General features: G+C 38.6%; 1 protein-coding gene across 7 annotated transcripts in view; it reads right to left on the reverse strand.

Moving 5' to 3' along the window:
* FSIP1 (fibrous sheath interacting protein 1) overlaps nt 1–14,096 on the reverse strand; it is a 322,107-nt gene extending 308,011 nt beyond the window's left edge. For 5 of the 7 annotated variants that reach the window (XM_074235080.1, XM_074235081.1, XM_074235082.1 and 2 more), the window contains exons 1-3: nt 13,906–14,096; nt 9,317–9,406; nt 8,206–8,338 (exon numbers count right to left, since the gene is read on the reverse strand). In XM_074235080.1, the coding sequence (XP_074091181.1) occupies nt 8,206–8,331 (126 nt within the window). In that variant the 5' untranslated portion in view covers nt 8,332–8,338; nt 9,317–9,406; nt 13,906–14,096. Of the gene's footprint in view, nt 1–8,205; nt 8,339–9,316; nt 9,407–13,251; nt 13,457–13,767; nt 13,877–13,905 lie in introns of those variants that run through there. The other 2 variants (XM_074235079.1, XM_074235078.1) reach the window with 2 other exon arrangements.
* Between the last annotated feature and the right edge of the window lie 3,420 nt (nt 14,097–17,516).

A 17,516-nucleotide genomic window follows, 5' to 3' on the forward strand; every position in this document is an offset into this window, starting at 1 on the left:
AAGGAGGGGGAAAAATAATAAGCACACAGTGGAGAACAAAAAAAAAGGTTGGACACCTCTGAAAATAATATATAGCTTTTATTATTTAGGTTTTATTGAAATGGAAATTTATTGTTTTATATTAAATCATCTTCTACGACCTGCTGTGAACACGACAATTATTTTTCTTTTCTCATTCTATATTTAAGTTTAAAATTTAAAAGGCATTTTAAAATGAAAGGAAAAACAAGGAAAAGATGGAAGACATATAGATTATCCATATTAAAAAGATTTGGTGATTTTAGAGGCCGGCAAGCTCAGTATCAGTCAAGAGTGTGAGCAAAAAGAGGTTTGGTATCCTGAAATTGGGGGAGGAAGGGGAGTGATGGCCCTGCTCTACTTTACCTGGTCAGACTACTTCTGGATCAGTTTGGATACCATGTTGGGAAAAGGAGGTTGATAAGCTAGAGAATGTTCAGAGAAGGAAAACCAGAACAGTACTTCAAGTCCATTTCCAAAAAAAAAAAAAAGAGAGATGAAAGAAACTCAGGCTATTTAGCCTAGAAAATAGAAGACTTAGCAGGAGGCCATGAGAGCAGTCTTTAGGTATCTGAAAATTTGTTCTGCTCAACCAAATGGGCAGAAATTGAGAATGGCAGATTTCGGCCTGACATAAGGAAAACTTCCAAAATTGGAATTGCTCTTTATGTGCAATGGGATGTATCATCTAGTAATGGCTTCCCCTTCACTAAAGGCTTCAAATGAAGTCTAGATAGTCACTTGCTAGGGGCATTGTGAAGGGGATTCTAGGTTAGGTAATAAGGTCCCTTTCCATTCTGAGATTCAGAGAAGTAAAAATGACTCAAAGTCAACTTCAAAGAAGAAAACTGATCAAAAATGCCAGAATTTTTTTTATTTAGAAAGCATAAGATTTTAGAGATAATGCATTTCTTAAAAAAAACTTCAAATCACCTACATATGATTTGCCATTATCTGAAATAAACTGTTATGAATTTTCCTTTATACTAGGTCTAACAAGTATCAACTGTCAGGTGACTATATGTTTTTAAATAAATTCCAAAATCCCCATCACCTAATGCATATGTCATAGATGCATCTTTTTCTTGAAAGGCCCATAATTTTACTCTGCAAGTGTGGAATAGCCCTACAACACCATATTGATAAACATTTTAAAATGAACCTCCACTTAAGTTCTATTTTGTTATCACATCACATCACAGATGTGACTCTGGGATCTTGAAAAATTGTTAATGGAGCATAAGTTCTAGCAGGTCCTACTAAAAAGGAAAAGTTTCAGGTATAACCCTGGTCAGAGATGGTAAATCTGTTGTCCAAGCACAGTGAGACTCCTGAGCAAGTGGTTAGACAGCCAGGTGAGAAATATTTTTGACCAATAACTCATAGTAAAGTATTGAAGGGCAGCAATTGGCATTGTAAGATGAGATTTTATAAACATCATCTTCCAAACCATGTCCAACATATGTACCTATTTCAGTATTAATAAACCACAAACTTGGGTGAGTTTTCCCTCAATTTAACTAACAAAGAATCACTAACTTTCATGATCATTATTCTTTCATTGAGGAGGTCAAATTTATGATTTAAGAGTATCAAAATCTTGGGAGTTTTCATACTACTGAAATACATACAAATCGATAATGCAGTTTTATTTTAAATTCTTATTTTACCCAAGGACATATGTCAAAAATATAGTATCTGTATATCAAAACTATGTGCCAGTCTACTTCTGCCTTCAAAATTAGGCTTTTTTTTAGTGTAACTTATTTAATTTTTCTACTTTATAACTTAGATAAAATGAAAATATTTTGAAGTACAAAAAGGAATGACCAAAATAGTTAATTGGCTGGGGATATTAAAAGTCCTGTTCCAAATTAATAGCTGGGCTCATTCATCCAGAAGAAAAAGCTGTTCACTGTTAACTAATGGTCATAAGTGATTTATAATGAAACTATATAGCTGTCACTACATAATGTATGTTTTCACTGAGAGTGAATAAGGACCAAAAGGAAAGAAAGCATTTGGGTTAGACATTAACAAATTTGAACATGAATTCTGAAAATCATTCAACTCAGAAAAATGTTATTTAATTGATGTCATCATCATCCTTTTCCATGTAACCCAGTCCCCATTCTTTTCCCCCTCCTCTATTGCCTTCTTCTTATATTACTGGTATAAGAAAACATTGTCTCTCCCTCAAACTGCTTGAAAGTTCTTTCTTTAGATGTCCCCTTTGCATTACAATCCACCTTGTGTTATACATTTTAGATACCCACAATGGGCTTTAAATTCCTTAATCCATAGGATTGCAATATTCTTAATCTTTGCAATCTTACCAATGTACATATATTAAGTACTTACTGTTTGTTAAAATCAGTTGAACAAATGTAACTCAGAAACAATAAAAATCAAATATTTGAGAAAAATAAAACCTCTTTTTAAAATATTAACTATGCCCACAGCACCTCTGTTATCTGTGCCCTTGCTAAAAAGCCATTGGTTTTTTGATTGGCCAAGAATACAGATACAGCTCTCTCTGTTACTCCCAGTTCAAACATCTTCATTGACTCCCTATTTCTTCTATATGGACAAATACTTTAAAAGTTTGGGTTTGCTTTAAGATTTTTAAAAAAAATCCCTGCCCAGGTCCTTCTTTCATCTAGACTCCAATTTCTCTCTAACTTAGAGAGATCTTTACCTGCTTTAACCTAGTGAGAAGAAACACCTTGTCTTGTTTTCTTAGTATTCCTTATCAGTTCAAGGTTTTTTACTTTTTTTCTTCCCTTTCCATTCTTTCTAAGTTAAAGAAGGAAAAAAAGAAAAGAAATGCAACAATGTCATAATTGCCTGGGTATAAACCTATAATGTCTTTTTCTTTTTTTTTTCCTTTCCATGCAAATCTTTCCAGGTTTCCCTGAATTCCCATTGCTCCTGGCTTCTAATGTTCCATCACATACATATACCACATTTTTTAAGCCACTCCCAATTGAAGGACATTTACTTAATTTCCAATTCTTTACCACCATGAACAAAGCTGCTATGACTATTTCTGTACAAACCATGTTTTTTTATACACTACTAAAATGTTCTTGTTTAAGAGTTAACATAATACCCCCCCCAAAAAAATATAGACCCTCATGAGAAATAAAGTAAAAGAGACAAAAAAAATGTGTTTCAGTCTGTGTTCTGATACCATCAGCTCTACCTCGGGTGGATCACATTCTTTATGATAAGTCCATCACAAAAGTTACTTCCATATTTTTCCACTGTTGCTGTTGCCGATTGCAATTCCCTCCATCCATTCCTCCCCACTACCATATATTATACTTCCTCTCTCCTTTCACTCTGTCCCTCTTCTAAAATGTGCTGTAGGGTAGCTAAGTGGCACAGTGAACTGATCATCGCCCCTGGGGCCAAGAAACCCCCAGCCCACATACCACCCCTGAGACCCAGCAACCATCCAGTCCTGTGGTCCAGGACAGGCCACCCAATCCCAGCCCCTTGCAAGAAGTAAAAAAGAAAATGTGTTATTTCTGACTATTCTCTCCTATGATCTACCCTCTCCTCTATCACCCACATCCCCCCCTTCCCCTATCCCACTTCTCTCCTTTTTACTAGAGATGTCTATACCCTATTGAGTGTGTATGCTGTTTCTTCTCTGAGCCATTTCTGATGAGAGTGAAGGTTCCCTCATTCCCCCTCACCTTCCCCCCTTTCCATATCATTGCAAAAATCATTGTAAAAATATATATGTATATATATATATTTATATGAAATATCTTAGCCTATTCCACTTCTCCTTTCTCGAACTCCCAGTGCATTTCCCTTTTAGTCATTGACTCCATTTTTACAATATATTATATCTTCAAATTCAGCTCTCTCCTGTGTTTCATCTATAAAAGCTCCTTCTACCTGCTCTATGAAATGAGAAGTTTCATATGAGTATTGTCAGTATCATTTTCCTATGCAGAAATACATGCAGTTCATCATCATTAAGTCCCTCATAATTTACCCTTCTCCTCCACCTTTTTTCTAATTAAAATTTTCTAAACCTAAAATTCCAAGGCCACACAGCTAGGTAATTAAGTGTCTGAGACTGGATTTGAACCCAAATACTCCTGACTCCAGGGTCGGTGCTTTATCCACTGCACCACCTAGCCACCCAGTGCCACCTAGCGCCACCTAGCCGCCCCTCCTCCGTTCTTTATGCTTCACCTCAGTCCTGTATTTGAAGGTCAAACTTTCTGTTCAGCTCTGGCTATTTCAACAAGAACATTTGAAATTCTCCTGGTTCACTGAAAGTCTATCTTTTACCCTAGAAAGAGGATGCTCAGTTTTGCTAGATAGTTGATTCCTGGTTGCATCTCAAGCTCTTTTGCCTTCTGGAATATTATATTCCAAGCCCTACAAGCCCTTAATGTAGTTGCTGATAAGTCTTGTGTGATCCTAGCTGCAGCTCCACCATATTTGAATTGTGTCCTTCTGGATGCTTATAATAATATTTTCTCTTTGACTTGGGAGTTCTGGAACTTGGCTATAATATTCCTGGGGGTCATTTTTTTTTTGGATCTCATTCTGGGGGAGATCTATTTCTATTTTGCCCTCTGCTTCTAGGATATAAGGCAATTTTCCTATAGGATTTCTTTAAAAATGAGGTCAAGACTCTTTTCCTGATCATGACTTTCAGGTATCCCAATAATTTTTAAATTATCTTTCCTGAATCTGTTCCAGATCAGTTGTTTTTTCGATGAGATGTTTCACATTTTCTTCTAATTTTTCATTCTTTTGGTGTTGAAGTATTATGTCTTGATTTCTCATAAAGTCATTAGCTTCCTTTAGCGCCATTCTACGTCTGAAGGATTTTTTTCAGAGAGCTTTCTTATCTCCTTTTCCATTCTGCTTTTTAAATCATTCTTCTCCTCAACTTTTATCCATTTGACCTATGCTAGTTTTTAACATGTTATTTTCTTCAGCATTTTTGGATCTCCTTGACTAAGCTACTGACTTCTTTTTCTTGTTTTTCCTGCATCTCTCTCATTTGTTTTCCCAATTTTTCTTCTATCTCCCTTACTTGATTTTCAAAATCTTTTTTGAGCTCTGTTATAGTCTGAACCCAACTTCCATTTCTCTTGGAGTCTTTAGATGCAGGAGCTTGTATAACATCTTCAGATTGAGTATTTTGATCCTTCTTGGCATCACAAAGAATTTCTCAATGGTGTTCCTCTTTTTTCTCTGCTTACTCATTTCTCCAGCCTGTGCCTAATTTGGGGGTGCTTCCTGAGGTTTTGAGTATTATTGGGACACCCACTTTTTCTATAATGTCTCTTTCTAATAAGAAATTAGCACTTTCCTAGATAGTCATTTCAGCACTGTACCCCCAGAGTGATTTTTTAGAAAAGGAGGTTGGGGGTGGCTAGGTTGCACAGTGGATAGAGCACCAGCCCTGGAGTCAGGAGTAGCTGAGTTCAAATCTGGCCTCAGACACTTAATAATTACCTAGCTGTATGGCCTTGGGCAAGCCACTTAACCCCATTGCCTTGCATTAAAAAAAAAAGGAGGTTGCTAATTATTACCCTTGGGTGCCTTCTAGATCTAGTTGAAAGAACCCATGGAAATTTTTTAAAATTATATAACTACTGGGGCGGCTAGGTGGCATAGTGGATAAAGCTCCGGCCTTGGAGTCAGGAGTACCTGGGTTCAAATCCGGTCTCAGACACTTAATAATTACCTAGCTGTGTGGCCTTGGGCAAGCCACTTAACCCCATTTGCCTTGAAAAAAACTAAAAAAAATTATATAACTATTATTTCAACAGTTGCTTTCCTTTATAATTCCATTTGTTTTAGGTTCTATAATCCAATGGAATTTTAAAGATCAATGTTGTTGTCTTTAAAACTCATCATACTCTGACTGCCAAACATTTATAGATATTATTCCCCTTCACATAGTCTACTTTCCAGGGAAACTGACTTACCTGTTATTCTCTGACTTTTATATTCCATCTGTTGCCTCCCTGGCTTTGCTCAGGCTCACTCTCAAGCCTGGAATACTCTCTCACCTCACCTCTGCCTCACATAATTCTTAGCTTTCTTTAAAGTCTAGATTTAAATGCTATCTAAAATAAAATTTCCATAGATTTTCTATGGAAAAATCTTTCCTGATCCTCCTGGTTATTAGTATTCTCTTGAATCCTCAAATTTTCTTGCATTTATTCATTTGTTTACATTTTATATTCCCCCAACAGAATACAAGTTTGTTGAGGACAGGCACAATTTTTTTCCATTTATTCTTTATATCTCCAGCCTCAGCACAGTGTGTCACTTACAGCAGGTACTTGCTATATATTTATTGTCTTAAATAAAATAATAATACTTTTTCCCCTTACATCTGATATCTGCCCACCATAACTCAGAGAGTTGTTTTCATGGAAGGTTAATGTAGATATCAGAACAATACAGTTGTAACAGGCTTAGGGGAAACAAGAAGGTCTAATATAAAAACTTGCAACTGACCTTAATTAGAACAAGCAAAACACCAATGACTCTCCTAAAAGTTATTGCCATCTCTGAAGTTATTAAAGACTTCTTTCTTTAGGGCCAAATCTGCTGGTCTCTTTCGTCTCAGTCCTCATCCTTCTCAAACTCTCTATAAACTTTGACACTGTTCAGCACCATCTCTTCTTATACACTCTGTATCACTGTGACATTGCTATCCCTTGACTGTCCTAGCCAATGAATGTTTTTTCTCAGTCTCCTTGGATGGACCACCTTCCATATCCTGCCCCCTATCTGGTTGTTCTCCGAGGCTCTGTCCTAGGCTATTTTCACTTCTCTCTCTCTCTCTCTCTCTCTCTCTCTCTCTCACTCTCTCGCTCTCGCTCTCGCTCTACACTCTCTTACTTGGTGACCTCACTAGCTCTAGTGGGTGTAATGATCATTCCTGAGGCTCCAAAATCTATATAACTTGCACTACTATCTCTCTGCTGAGTGACAGTTGAACATCTTAAACTGCCTACCAGATATTTCAACCTGGATGCTCCATCACCATCAACACATCAAACTCTTTGAGGGCAGAGACACATTTGTCTTTATATTTCCAGAGTGCCCTTTACATATAAAGCAATTAAAAGTGTTTAATTGAATCTCACATGACTCCCCTTCACTTTAATATCCCTAAATTGCCCTCCCAATTCTTTCACCCAGTTCAGATGTTATCTGGGGCCCTCCCAATCCCTTGATACAAAAAAATGCTCTTTTCTTTTTCTCAACAATTACATCACTTAGTTTTATACCATTCTTATGAATGTATTTTATTTCCTGAAGTAAATACCTTAACTCTTCTATTAAAATTTTATGCTTCTTTGTGGGCAGGAGTCATGTCTTATTCATCTTTATGGCTGCTGAGTGGCTCATGGATAGAGTGCTGAACCTGCAGTGAGGGAGACCTGAATTCAGATCCAGCCTCCAACACTTACTGATTATGTGCCACTGGACAAGTCATCTAAACTCTATCTGCCTCATCTGTAAAATGGAGCTAATGATAGCACCTACTTCTCAGTATCAAATGAGATAATAATTGTAAAGACTTTAGCCTGGCACAGAGTTATCATTCTATAAATGTTACCAATGTTTTCTGTTATTATTATTATCTTTCATCTCCTACCAAAATGTCTTAGACATAGTAGATTATGATATTTCTCAAATGCATGAATGAATCAGTTTATGGAATCATTTTATCAGTTTATTTTCTAATCTTAAGAGGAGCAAATATAGATCTTCACTTGGAACAGAAGAGAAAACAAATACCTCAAATGACTGTTTGATTATTTTAGACAAATCAAATTTTAAACAAACCAAATCAGGAAATACAGAAGTCATAAAAGCAATGGAATTATAAACCACTGTAGGCCATTCCCATCATCAAAATCATCTTCATTTTTTCCATACTATACCTTTTGAATGCCATGGGTCAATAGAAGCCTAATAAGTAACAATTTAAATGTCATTCTTTTTACTTAAAATAAAATTTATATCAAAGTACATCAGAAAAAAGTATAAAAAAGAAACTCAACAGAGGAAAAGAGGATACTATTTACTATCAATGATACTAGAACATCCAAAAACATCTCAGATGTATGTGCAGATAACATTCAGAGAAGGGCTAACAGTCACCTTAGAGGTTGAAATTACCTTAATAGTCACTGGTTCTGGTGTCAGGACTTCCAAAGAAGTATTTGAACTTCTACTCTCAGGATGAATTCTTGAATTTGACGCTGGCCGTGAAATTCCATCCAAGTTTCCCCTTATAATATCCATTGAAATCCTTTAAGACCCCCCCCAAAAAAAAGTCATTATGTCATCATAAGATTAAATCATTAATATCTACAAAATGATACAAACTCAAAATCTTAAGCTATAAAAAAAAATCTATGACTGATAAAAGAATCAAACTGGAGGCTTTTCTCCTGCATCTAAATAATCCATTCTATGGACTAGTGCTACTACTGGATAACATTTTAATTCTATGGGGTGGCTAATATGGCAAATGGCATAAATAAAGTTACTGACATGACCTGAAAGCCTCCAAATGGCATTAATGGTTAGCAAAAAAAATGTTTATAATCTCTATATCATTCCTTCAATAATTACTAGGCTCTTCCCTCCCAACCAGAATTGATCCATGCTTTCCCCAGAGTTGATCATTTCAAAAGACCACTCTTTGTTTCTTCTCCTTTACTACATTCCATTCTTTAACAGGCTCTCTCCTCACTATATCACAACATCATAGATGCTTTATTTTTTTTGAATTGAAATAGATTTTTTAAAAGGAAGTCATCTGGTCTAATCATTTACTCAAAACAGAGATCCTTTGTATAGCACTGCTGATAAACAGTCAACTAACTTTTTTTTGAATACCTCTAACAATATAGAATTCACCATAAACCAGGAAATTCTGTTGGTAAACATCTTATTTTTAGAATATTCTTTCTCATACTAAGCCAAGATTAGCCTTTTTGTAATTTTGGCCTCTGTCTCGTCTTCAAGCTTATTACCTCTTCTATATAACAGTTCCTCAATTATCTGAAACTAGCCATCAATTCCCACCTTAGTTTTCTATTCTTCAAACTAAACTTCCCTATCCCTTAAAATATAATTTCTGGGTCCTTCATAATCTAGATCATCCTCTTCTGGTTTTACTCTACAAACCTCTTTTCTCATTTCTAGATGAAAAAAAAATTTTCAAATCCTCCCTAACCTCTAAATGCAATCTTTGAACAGAGATTTGATGAAGGTCACTTACTGTTAAGTAAGAAAATGTGTCTGAGGGGAAGGGAAGAAAATGTCCAAAATTTAATAAAAGGTCACATGTCTTCTAAGTGCCCTAAACATTCTGTCACAGGAAACAGAAAAAGAAACAATGAGACTGAAGCATTTGTGAATACATGTCAATAAAGTAAAACATTTATTCTAAGTACCAATGACAAGTCAAACAGTATACAGAAGGTTTGTCTTTCCCTTTGCTTAAAGCTTAAAAATCTTCAGAAAATGACCTAGGCTTCTGTTTCCATTGTGCCTGTTACTGAAAATAATAAAACAGAATCTTTCACAATATACTGCTATAAAATAGTTCTACAAGAAATTCCCTCCCCCACCAAAAAAAACTCCACTAAGTAGAAAAAATAAAATCCTAAATTTTTATTTCTGTAGCCTGAAAAAAAAAAAGAATTACAGAGTGAGATTCACTTCCCTTGAGTGAAATGAAACTTATTTTGGTTTTAGTTTTTTAAATAGCAAGCTAGAAGCAAGAGATGGAAAATATTATGGTAATCAATAAGGTGCTGTCTGGGGAATGTTATTGAGTTTACTCTAAAAATTGTTTATACCAGGAAAACATACAAAACAAAATCACTAACTCAGATACAAATTAACAGGGAACATTACCTCCCCAGTGGATTTAACAGTGGTTGGTCTGTAAGTCTTTTGCCACAAGTAGTCAAATTTGGATGGTCACATTGCTATGGCCTATTGCCCACTTGGGTAGTCTGCATTTAGCAAAAACAAATTGACCATTTAATTTCAATCCCACTATAGCTGAATGGGGCCAAGGTATGATGTCAAAAGAAACTGTTCAATCAGTTCTTTTGTTTTCTCTCTTTTTTTTACTTAATCCTTAGAGGATTCATTCTTCATATCTTTCTCAATAATTTTTACACCATCCAGTTGCAAAAGAGATTGAATTTCTACTTTTTCCTTCAAATTTTTGTCCAAGATTCCATTCTGTTCAACAAGCATACTTCAGGCTCTATGCTAAGGCTCTTTGGATGCAAAGACAGGCCCTGTCTTCTAGGACCCTTCAGATACAAAATGGTCAGAGATAAGCAAATTCAAGGTATATGCAAAGTGAATTCAAAATAGATGAAGGGTTAAAGAGAAGCTAACAAAAAAAAAATTCTAGAAGGGTCTCTTGAGGGAGGAGACAATTGAGTTGAACCTTGAAGAGAGTTAAGAATTCCAAGAGAGAGGTGGCTAGGTGGCACAGTGGATCGAGCACCAGCCCTGGAGTCAGACATACATGAGTTCAAATATGACCTCAGACACTTACTAATTACCTAGCTGTGTGGCCTTGGGCAAGCCACTTAACCCCATTTGCCTTGCAAAAACCTAAAAAAAAAGAATTCCAAGAGAGGCAGGGATGAAGAAGAGTATTATAAAGTTATGGGAACTCAAAATAGAGTACTTTGTAGTGGAAGAATAAATAGGCCAGGTTGGTTGGTAAGTAGGTTGCATATCAGAAAATAATATACATAGCAGGTCTGGAAAGAACAGTTGGAATCAGATTGTAGAGGGCTTAAAAGCCAGAAAGAGTTTTTTACATTTTATTCACTGGCTCAAAAGGTAGCCAATGAGTTTTTTGATCAGGGAAGTATCATGGTAAGATCTGTGTTTTAGGAACATCAATTAGATAACAGTAGAGAGCAGTGGTGACAAATTCAAGGCCAGCTAAAGGCTCAACATGATCTGAACCAGATTAAAATATAATTGGCAATAGTTTCATAAAAACAAATAAAAATACAATACAATATACTGTTAATAAGTAAATATGTAGACCATTTCTATTTAAATTTGGCACTAGGGGGCAGCTAGGTGGCACAATGGATAGAACACCAGCCCTGGAATCAGGAGGACCTGAATTCAAATCCAGCCTCAGTCACTTGATTGCCTAGTTGTGTGGCCTTGGGCAAGTCACTTAACCCCATTGCCTTGCAAAAACCAAAAACCAAAAGCCAAACAATAAATTTGACACTAGGTATATAAGATGAATTACAGAGGGAGGAGAAGTGCAAGAGGAGTGTTCAGGAAATTATTAAAATAGTTCAAATGGTAAATGATAAGGCACTAAACTAATTATGGTTGTATTATGAGTAAAGAGAAATACACCAATTCCAGAGCAACAGGGGTTTTAAAATCAAGAAGATTTGGAAACTGATTGCAAAGAGGAGAGTTGGAGCATATTAAACATACCTCCTGATTCCCTTAGCTAGTGTTATTCAAGGTATGTGGCTTCTGCAACAATTCTATACATAGGGGTGGCTAGGTGGCGCAGTGGATAAAGCACCGGCCCTGGAATCAGGAGTACCTGGATTCAAATCTGGTCTCAGACACTTAATAATCACCTAGCTGTGTGGCCTTGGGCAAGCCAAATAAAAAAGCAAAAAAAAAAAAAACACCTAAAAAATAATTCTATACATAATTTCAACATTTTTAAATTCTTCTTATAAAGTACCAATGAAGGAAGAGGAGGAAAAAGATTTGGGAGTTTACTTTGAGTTTTCTTAAATTTTAAACATCTTTTTATAGTAGACTCTAAATAGATGATAAGGCATTTTGTTTTCTCATTTTGGGGCTGGAGTCAAACTTATGATTTATTGGGAGGAAATTGGAAGCAAGGAGACTCTAGCACCAAAGATCAGCAATTGTTTTAAAGTGGGAAGGGAAACCTGTCAATCAATTATACTTCTTAGTTATTCTGATCCACACTATAATCAGCCATGATTCCAGAGGACCAATGACAAAGAATGATCTATACCTCCTGACACAGAAGTGATGGAATCATATATTTTTTGACATGGTTAATATGGAAATTTGTTTTGCTTGACTTTACTTGTTATGCTTCATATTTTATTTTTCCTCCCATTATGAGGGAGATGGGAGGAATAAGAAAAAAATTCTTGCTAGTTAAAAAAAAATTTTAATATTTTGTAACAAAGCTATTTAAACTCCTGAACATTGAGAGATATAAGTGATGTGGAGGAGGAAAGCAGAAAATCAGTCTTCCCTTAGTGATTTTCATTGTTTTAGTCTTTCATTTATGTTCCACTTATCTTAATCCTTCATGAGGTTTTCTTGGCAAAGATGCTGGAGTGGTTTGCCATTTCCTTCTCCAGCTTCCCCCCTTTAATAATTTACCCCCTTCTCCATCTGTTTAAATGTAAGATAAAAGATAGAATAGATTTCTTGAAGATGAGGCTTTTTTTGTACTATCTTTTTGCTAGAGCAGTCAGCACAGAACCATTACATAGAGTGGGCATTTGACAAATGTACTTTGAATTGAACTTAAATTAGACCAGAAAGCCTATTTTGCTCTGCTCTAGTTATGTGTTTTCCCTCTCAACATAAAGAATCACAAGGCTTCTGCAAAATGCACCACCAATTATTCCATAAAAAAACAAAAACCTCCTGATATTGTAAAATCGTGTGCATTATAACTGGGGGTTTGAAGAAAGGAGAACATTTGAGTAGGGCTCTAAAGTATAATAAACATCTCGGTGTCTAAGAGAGTTTGCATTTGCCTAACTTTATCTAGAGTCTATAGGGTCCATTTAAAAAATTCTTTTAAAATGAAACTATAACCGCGAGAAGACCCCCATCGGGACGGCTAGCATCGGTGGGGTGGATAGCTAGTGAGCGTTACCACGAGCACCTTGGTAGCGTTCCTCTGCCCAAGGAAAGAAAGCAAGGCAGAATCAGCATTGTGAAAGACAGTGACAGGAGGGTTACTTAAGGGAAAAAAGTGGTTCTATTCAAAAGCAAGATGTGATCAGAAATAATAGCCCCTGAAGTACAATGCAACCACGGCCTTCAGTGGAGGCTCCACGGGTCTCCAATACCACTGAGTTAAGTCCCTGAACGTCCAGCCCTGACGTCTCACGGCTCCCCGACACGGGCCTGAGAGACCTTGGCCACTGGCGGACTAGGCCGCCCCTCCGACTCCTGTTCAGTCGGGACCTTCTCTGGGGTTTTCGGGGAGAGGGTCGCCACGTCCTTCTCCGGCTCGTTTTACAGAGGAGGAAGCCGAGGAAAACGGTCACTGAGGGGCTTGGGCGCAGTCCCCAGGCCGGGCCGGGCCGCGACCCCCAACACGGTGCGCCCAGCCGCCTGGGTCTCCTCTCCTCCCTAACAACGCCGGAGGACCACACCCCCGAGCCCGAGTCCTCTCATTGGCCGGCTTATCGGCTCGCTCCTGTCTTCCCATTGGTTCTCTGGCATTTTCCCACCCCTTCTAGGGCCCGCCCCGTCTTGCTATTGGACTGGACAAGGCTACGCCCGTGCTCCCCTCACAGCACCCTTTCATTGGACGCCTAACACGACCACTACCCTCCGTCCTCTTACACAAATACACCGACGCTCGCCCACCCCTTCCCTTTCCACGGACGTGGGCACCGTGGTGGTGCCCCCCTGGGACACCCCTACCCTCTCCACGGCCTCAGTCCCAAGGCTCAGCCAGAACGAGAGCGGCCCCAACAGTGCTCCCGGCGCGGCCCTTCATTGGTCATTCTCCAGGCTCTCGGTCCCGCCCCCTCACCAATCGCGTCCGAGTCTTTCCCGCACCTCTTAAATCCCAGAAAGAAGGTTCGATTATATTATATTCGATTATATTCGACGATTATACGCGAGACCCGGGCCGGGCCCAAGCGGAGAGAGAGAGAGGCCGCCTCTGCGCCGCGCGCCGCCTCCAGACCCTCCGCGCGCACCTTCGCCGCCCCTTCTCCCGGGGCCACGCTGGCCCCTGGGAGATCGCGGCTGCCGTTGTCCCGGCAACCACGAGCCAGTCTCGCGAGAGGAGGGAAGTCCTCCGACTCCCGGGAGGCTGGGCCGGTTGTGAACTTCAGCCCCTTCCCTTGTCCTTGACCTTGACGCCTCCGGCCGGGAACCCGGAGCGCGCCACGCCCGGCCAAAGCTGCCCCTTAGCGGCTCCGCTTCGCTTGTCCCGGCCCTCCTCCAGGCATCCCCGCCACGACCCCGCTGCCACGCGCGGGGCGCGAGTGACCCCCAGCCAGAGGGGCCCCCGGGACCCCCTGAACCGCCCGCGGCCGCGTACCAGAGACTGAGCCCGGGCCCCGCAGGGCCCATAAGCGCAGGACTGGTTAGGCGGTGGGTTTGCCGGCGTTAAAGCGGAGGGACCCCCGGCTGGGACGCGAGAAATTAGGGGAGAAGGGAGGGGGGGGAAAGGGAGGAGGAGGAGGAGGAGGGGGGAGTTGTTCATCCTTTGTCCTCAACGAGAAAGGGGAGGAAGGGGGAGGGGGGACAAAGAGGGGACAAAGAAGGCTGAACTTTAGGGGTCATCTTCAAATATTTGAAGGGATACAGGCAAGAATTAGATTTATTTTTTCTCCAGAAGGCAGTTATCAGTAGATTTGGGCTCAGAATAAGGAAAAACATGCCGATAAGAGCTAACATAAAATGGAATGGGCCGCTGTTTGAGGTGGAAGATGTCATTTAAAGTCACGAAATTCATTATAAAGGTCGTTATATGGCAAAGTAGGAAGGATACTTTTGAAGACTGTATCATCTTCCAGATTATCCTATGGGGACCTTAAAAATATCCAAGATAACTGAGTAAAGGTTGAGTTGATAGCTAGATAGATAGATGATAGATAGACGGATAGATGGATAGATAGATAGATAGATAGATAGATAGATAGATAGATAGATAGAAAGAGCTGGAATTGAAGTTCTGAATTAGGATCTTCAAAAATTTCTTAAAAAGGGAAATTTCCAGCAGATAAACTTGAATCCAATGGAAACATTATTAGAATTGTTTATACAAAAAAGTTATTGGTCTTAGAAAAACTATATTCAAATAAAATACTCAACACTAATATTTGAGAAAAGCTAATGATATTGAACATCTTTTTAATGATATTCCCCCTAATCTTGACTTCCACCTTGCTTTTATTCTGGTTCTCTGATTGCTCCTTTTTAGATCTTCTGCTCCCTAAGTGTGGTCAGCCTCAATTCTGCCCTTTGGTAACTTTTTAAAAAAAAAATTTATATTAAGGCAATGGGCTTAAGTGACTTGCCCAAGGTCACACAGCTAGGCAGTTATTAAGTGTTTGATCCGAATTTGAATTCAGGTCCTCCTGACTCCAGGGTTGGTGCTCTATCTACTGCACCACTAGCTGCCCCTGGGTAACTTTTTACTCTTTGATTTCTCCCTTGACAAATTCATCTTACTTTTGTTTCAACTATCCAGCCCATCAATCTGATTCCAAATACTGTACCTTTCCAGTGATGCATTCCCAATTATCTGCAGCATAGCTTATTGATAAGTTTTAATTTTCAGAGATGAAAGATAACTTGAAAATTGTTTAGTCCAACTTGCCTTTATAGATGAAGAAAGTCAAGATCAGAGGAAAAAGTGATTTACCTAGGGTCAACCACAGGTTAATTACTAAAATGAGATTTCATTCCAAATCACTTATTTCCAAAATTCAGCATTCTTTCTACTATACACTGGATTGGACTTACAGTGTTCTAAGAGGATCATTTCTAGTGGTCCTGATCCATATCTGGTCACTTGACCAAAATGGCTCTGGAAGAGCAAGTGACGTTAGTGACTTTATACAGCATCCCCTCACATCCAACTCACTTGCATGCCATAGCATCACCTCCCTGAAGTCATGAGCTTCTTCAGTAATGAAAGACAAACAACAGTCTTCTAATGAGTCACCAACCTCCAGACTATCCCCTCTCTAACCTTCACTCCATTGCCAAAGTGATCTTTGTAAAGATTAAGTATAATTATCAATCCTTAATCAATAGTGGCTTAGCCTATAGCCTAAAACTCTATTATTAAAGATCACAGAACCATCTGTCAGGGTCCCAGCACTTTATGTTTATTGACTGAAACAACACAATGTATGACACAAACATGATCCTTGCTAAGGAAACTGGGAAGAGCCCAAGTCTTGCTAAGAATCAGCTGTTAATGACTGACACGGTATCATCATTGCCAATAGAGCCTGCCCTAAAAATCTTAGTGCTGTTTTGGTATATGAGAGCTTATCACTGCACTGAGAATTTTTTGGACACCACAAATGCAGGCCTTGAGGACTCTGGCAATTTTTACTATACAGTCTATATAATGCGACTCTCCTCAAGGACATACAACAAAGGGAACACAAATCTACAGGAAAGGATGCTTAGGTACCCAGAGATCTGGACCACTTTTCCAAAGAGTTCTCATCAGACTTTCTGGTTCTCTGACTCATCTTCCTGACAATGTAGTCACAGAATCACCCATAGATTTGGGGCAAAAAAAGGACCTTAGTGTCCTTTACTCCTATGTGTTTGACCCAAAGTCACATTGGTAAGAAGAGGCAGGTCTTCCATCTTCAAATCCAAATTCTTTTTTTTTTTCCTGCATCAAATTCTATAATACAAGAGGTAACTTAGAAGCTCTAGCACAGGTATTATAGACTGGCTCCAGGCAATATCAGAGAAAGTGAGACTGGTGCCCATGTCAGAGTTATTGTTATTAGCTACTATTTTACTAATACAAAGATTAATGTTCAACCCTTCTGTTTTTAGCAATTATAGTTACCATCCTTCCCTTTTTATTATTGTTATTGTTCAGTCTTTTCAGTTGTGACTGACTCTTCATAACCCCTTTATTGAGGTTTTTCCTGGCAAAGCTATTGGAGTGGTTGACATTTCCTTCTCTAGTTCATTTGTAGAAAAGGAATAATTTGATTAAATGACTTGTCCAGGGCCACATAGATAGTATTTGTCTGAAGCAGAATTTGAGTTCATGGAAATGAGGCTTCCTGATTCCAAGCCCAGTGCTCTCCCCACTATCTTTTCCCTTTCAAGTCAGGAGGACTTGAATTGAAATCCAGCCTCAGATACTTAATAATTACTTAGCTGTGTGACTTTGGGCAAGTCACTTAATCCTGACTCTCAAAAAAAACCTGCAAAAAAAAAATCTTGAGAATTCTGATTAACACAATAATAAACCATGAGCCCAGAAGACAGTTGAAACACTCCATTCACCTCTTCCAGAGAGGTGATGAATTTAAAATACAGAGAGACAGTATGAATTTTCAGAAATAGCCAATGTGGGAATTTATTTCCTAGACTATATAAATTTGTGTTGGTTTTATTTTTGTTATTGTTCAATTTGGGGAGAGGTTTTGGGAAGGACAGATTAAAAGTATACA

This window comes from Macrotis lagotis, chromosome 4 (assembly GCF_037893015.1).
Source record: "Macrotis lagotis isolate mMagLag1 chromosome 4, bilby.v1.9.chrom.fasta, whole genome shotgun sequence".
NCBI lineage: Eukaryota > Metazoa > Chordata > Mammalia > Peramelemorphia > Peramelidae > Macrotis > Macrotis lagotis.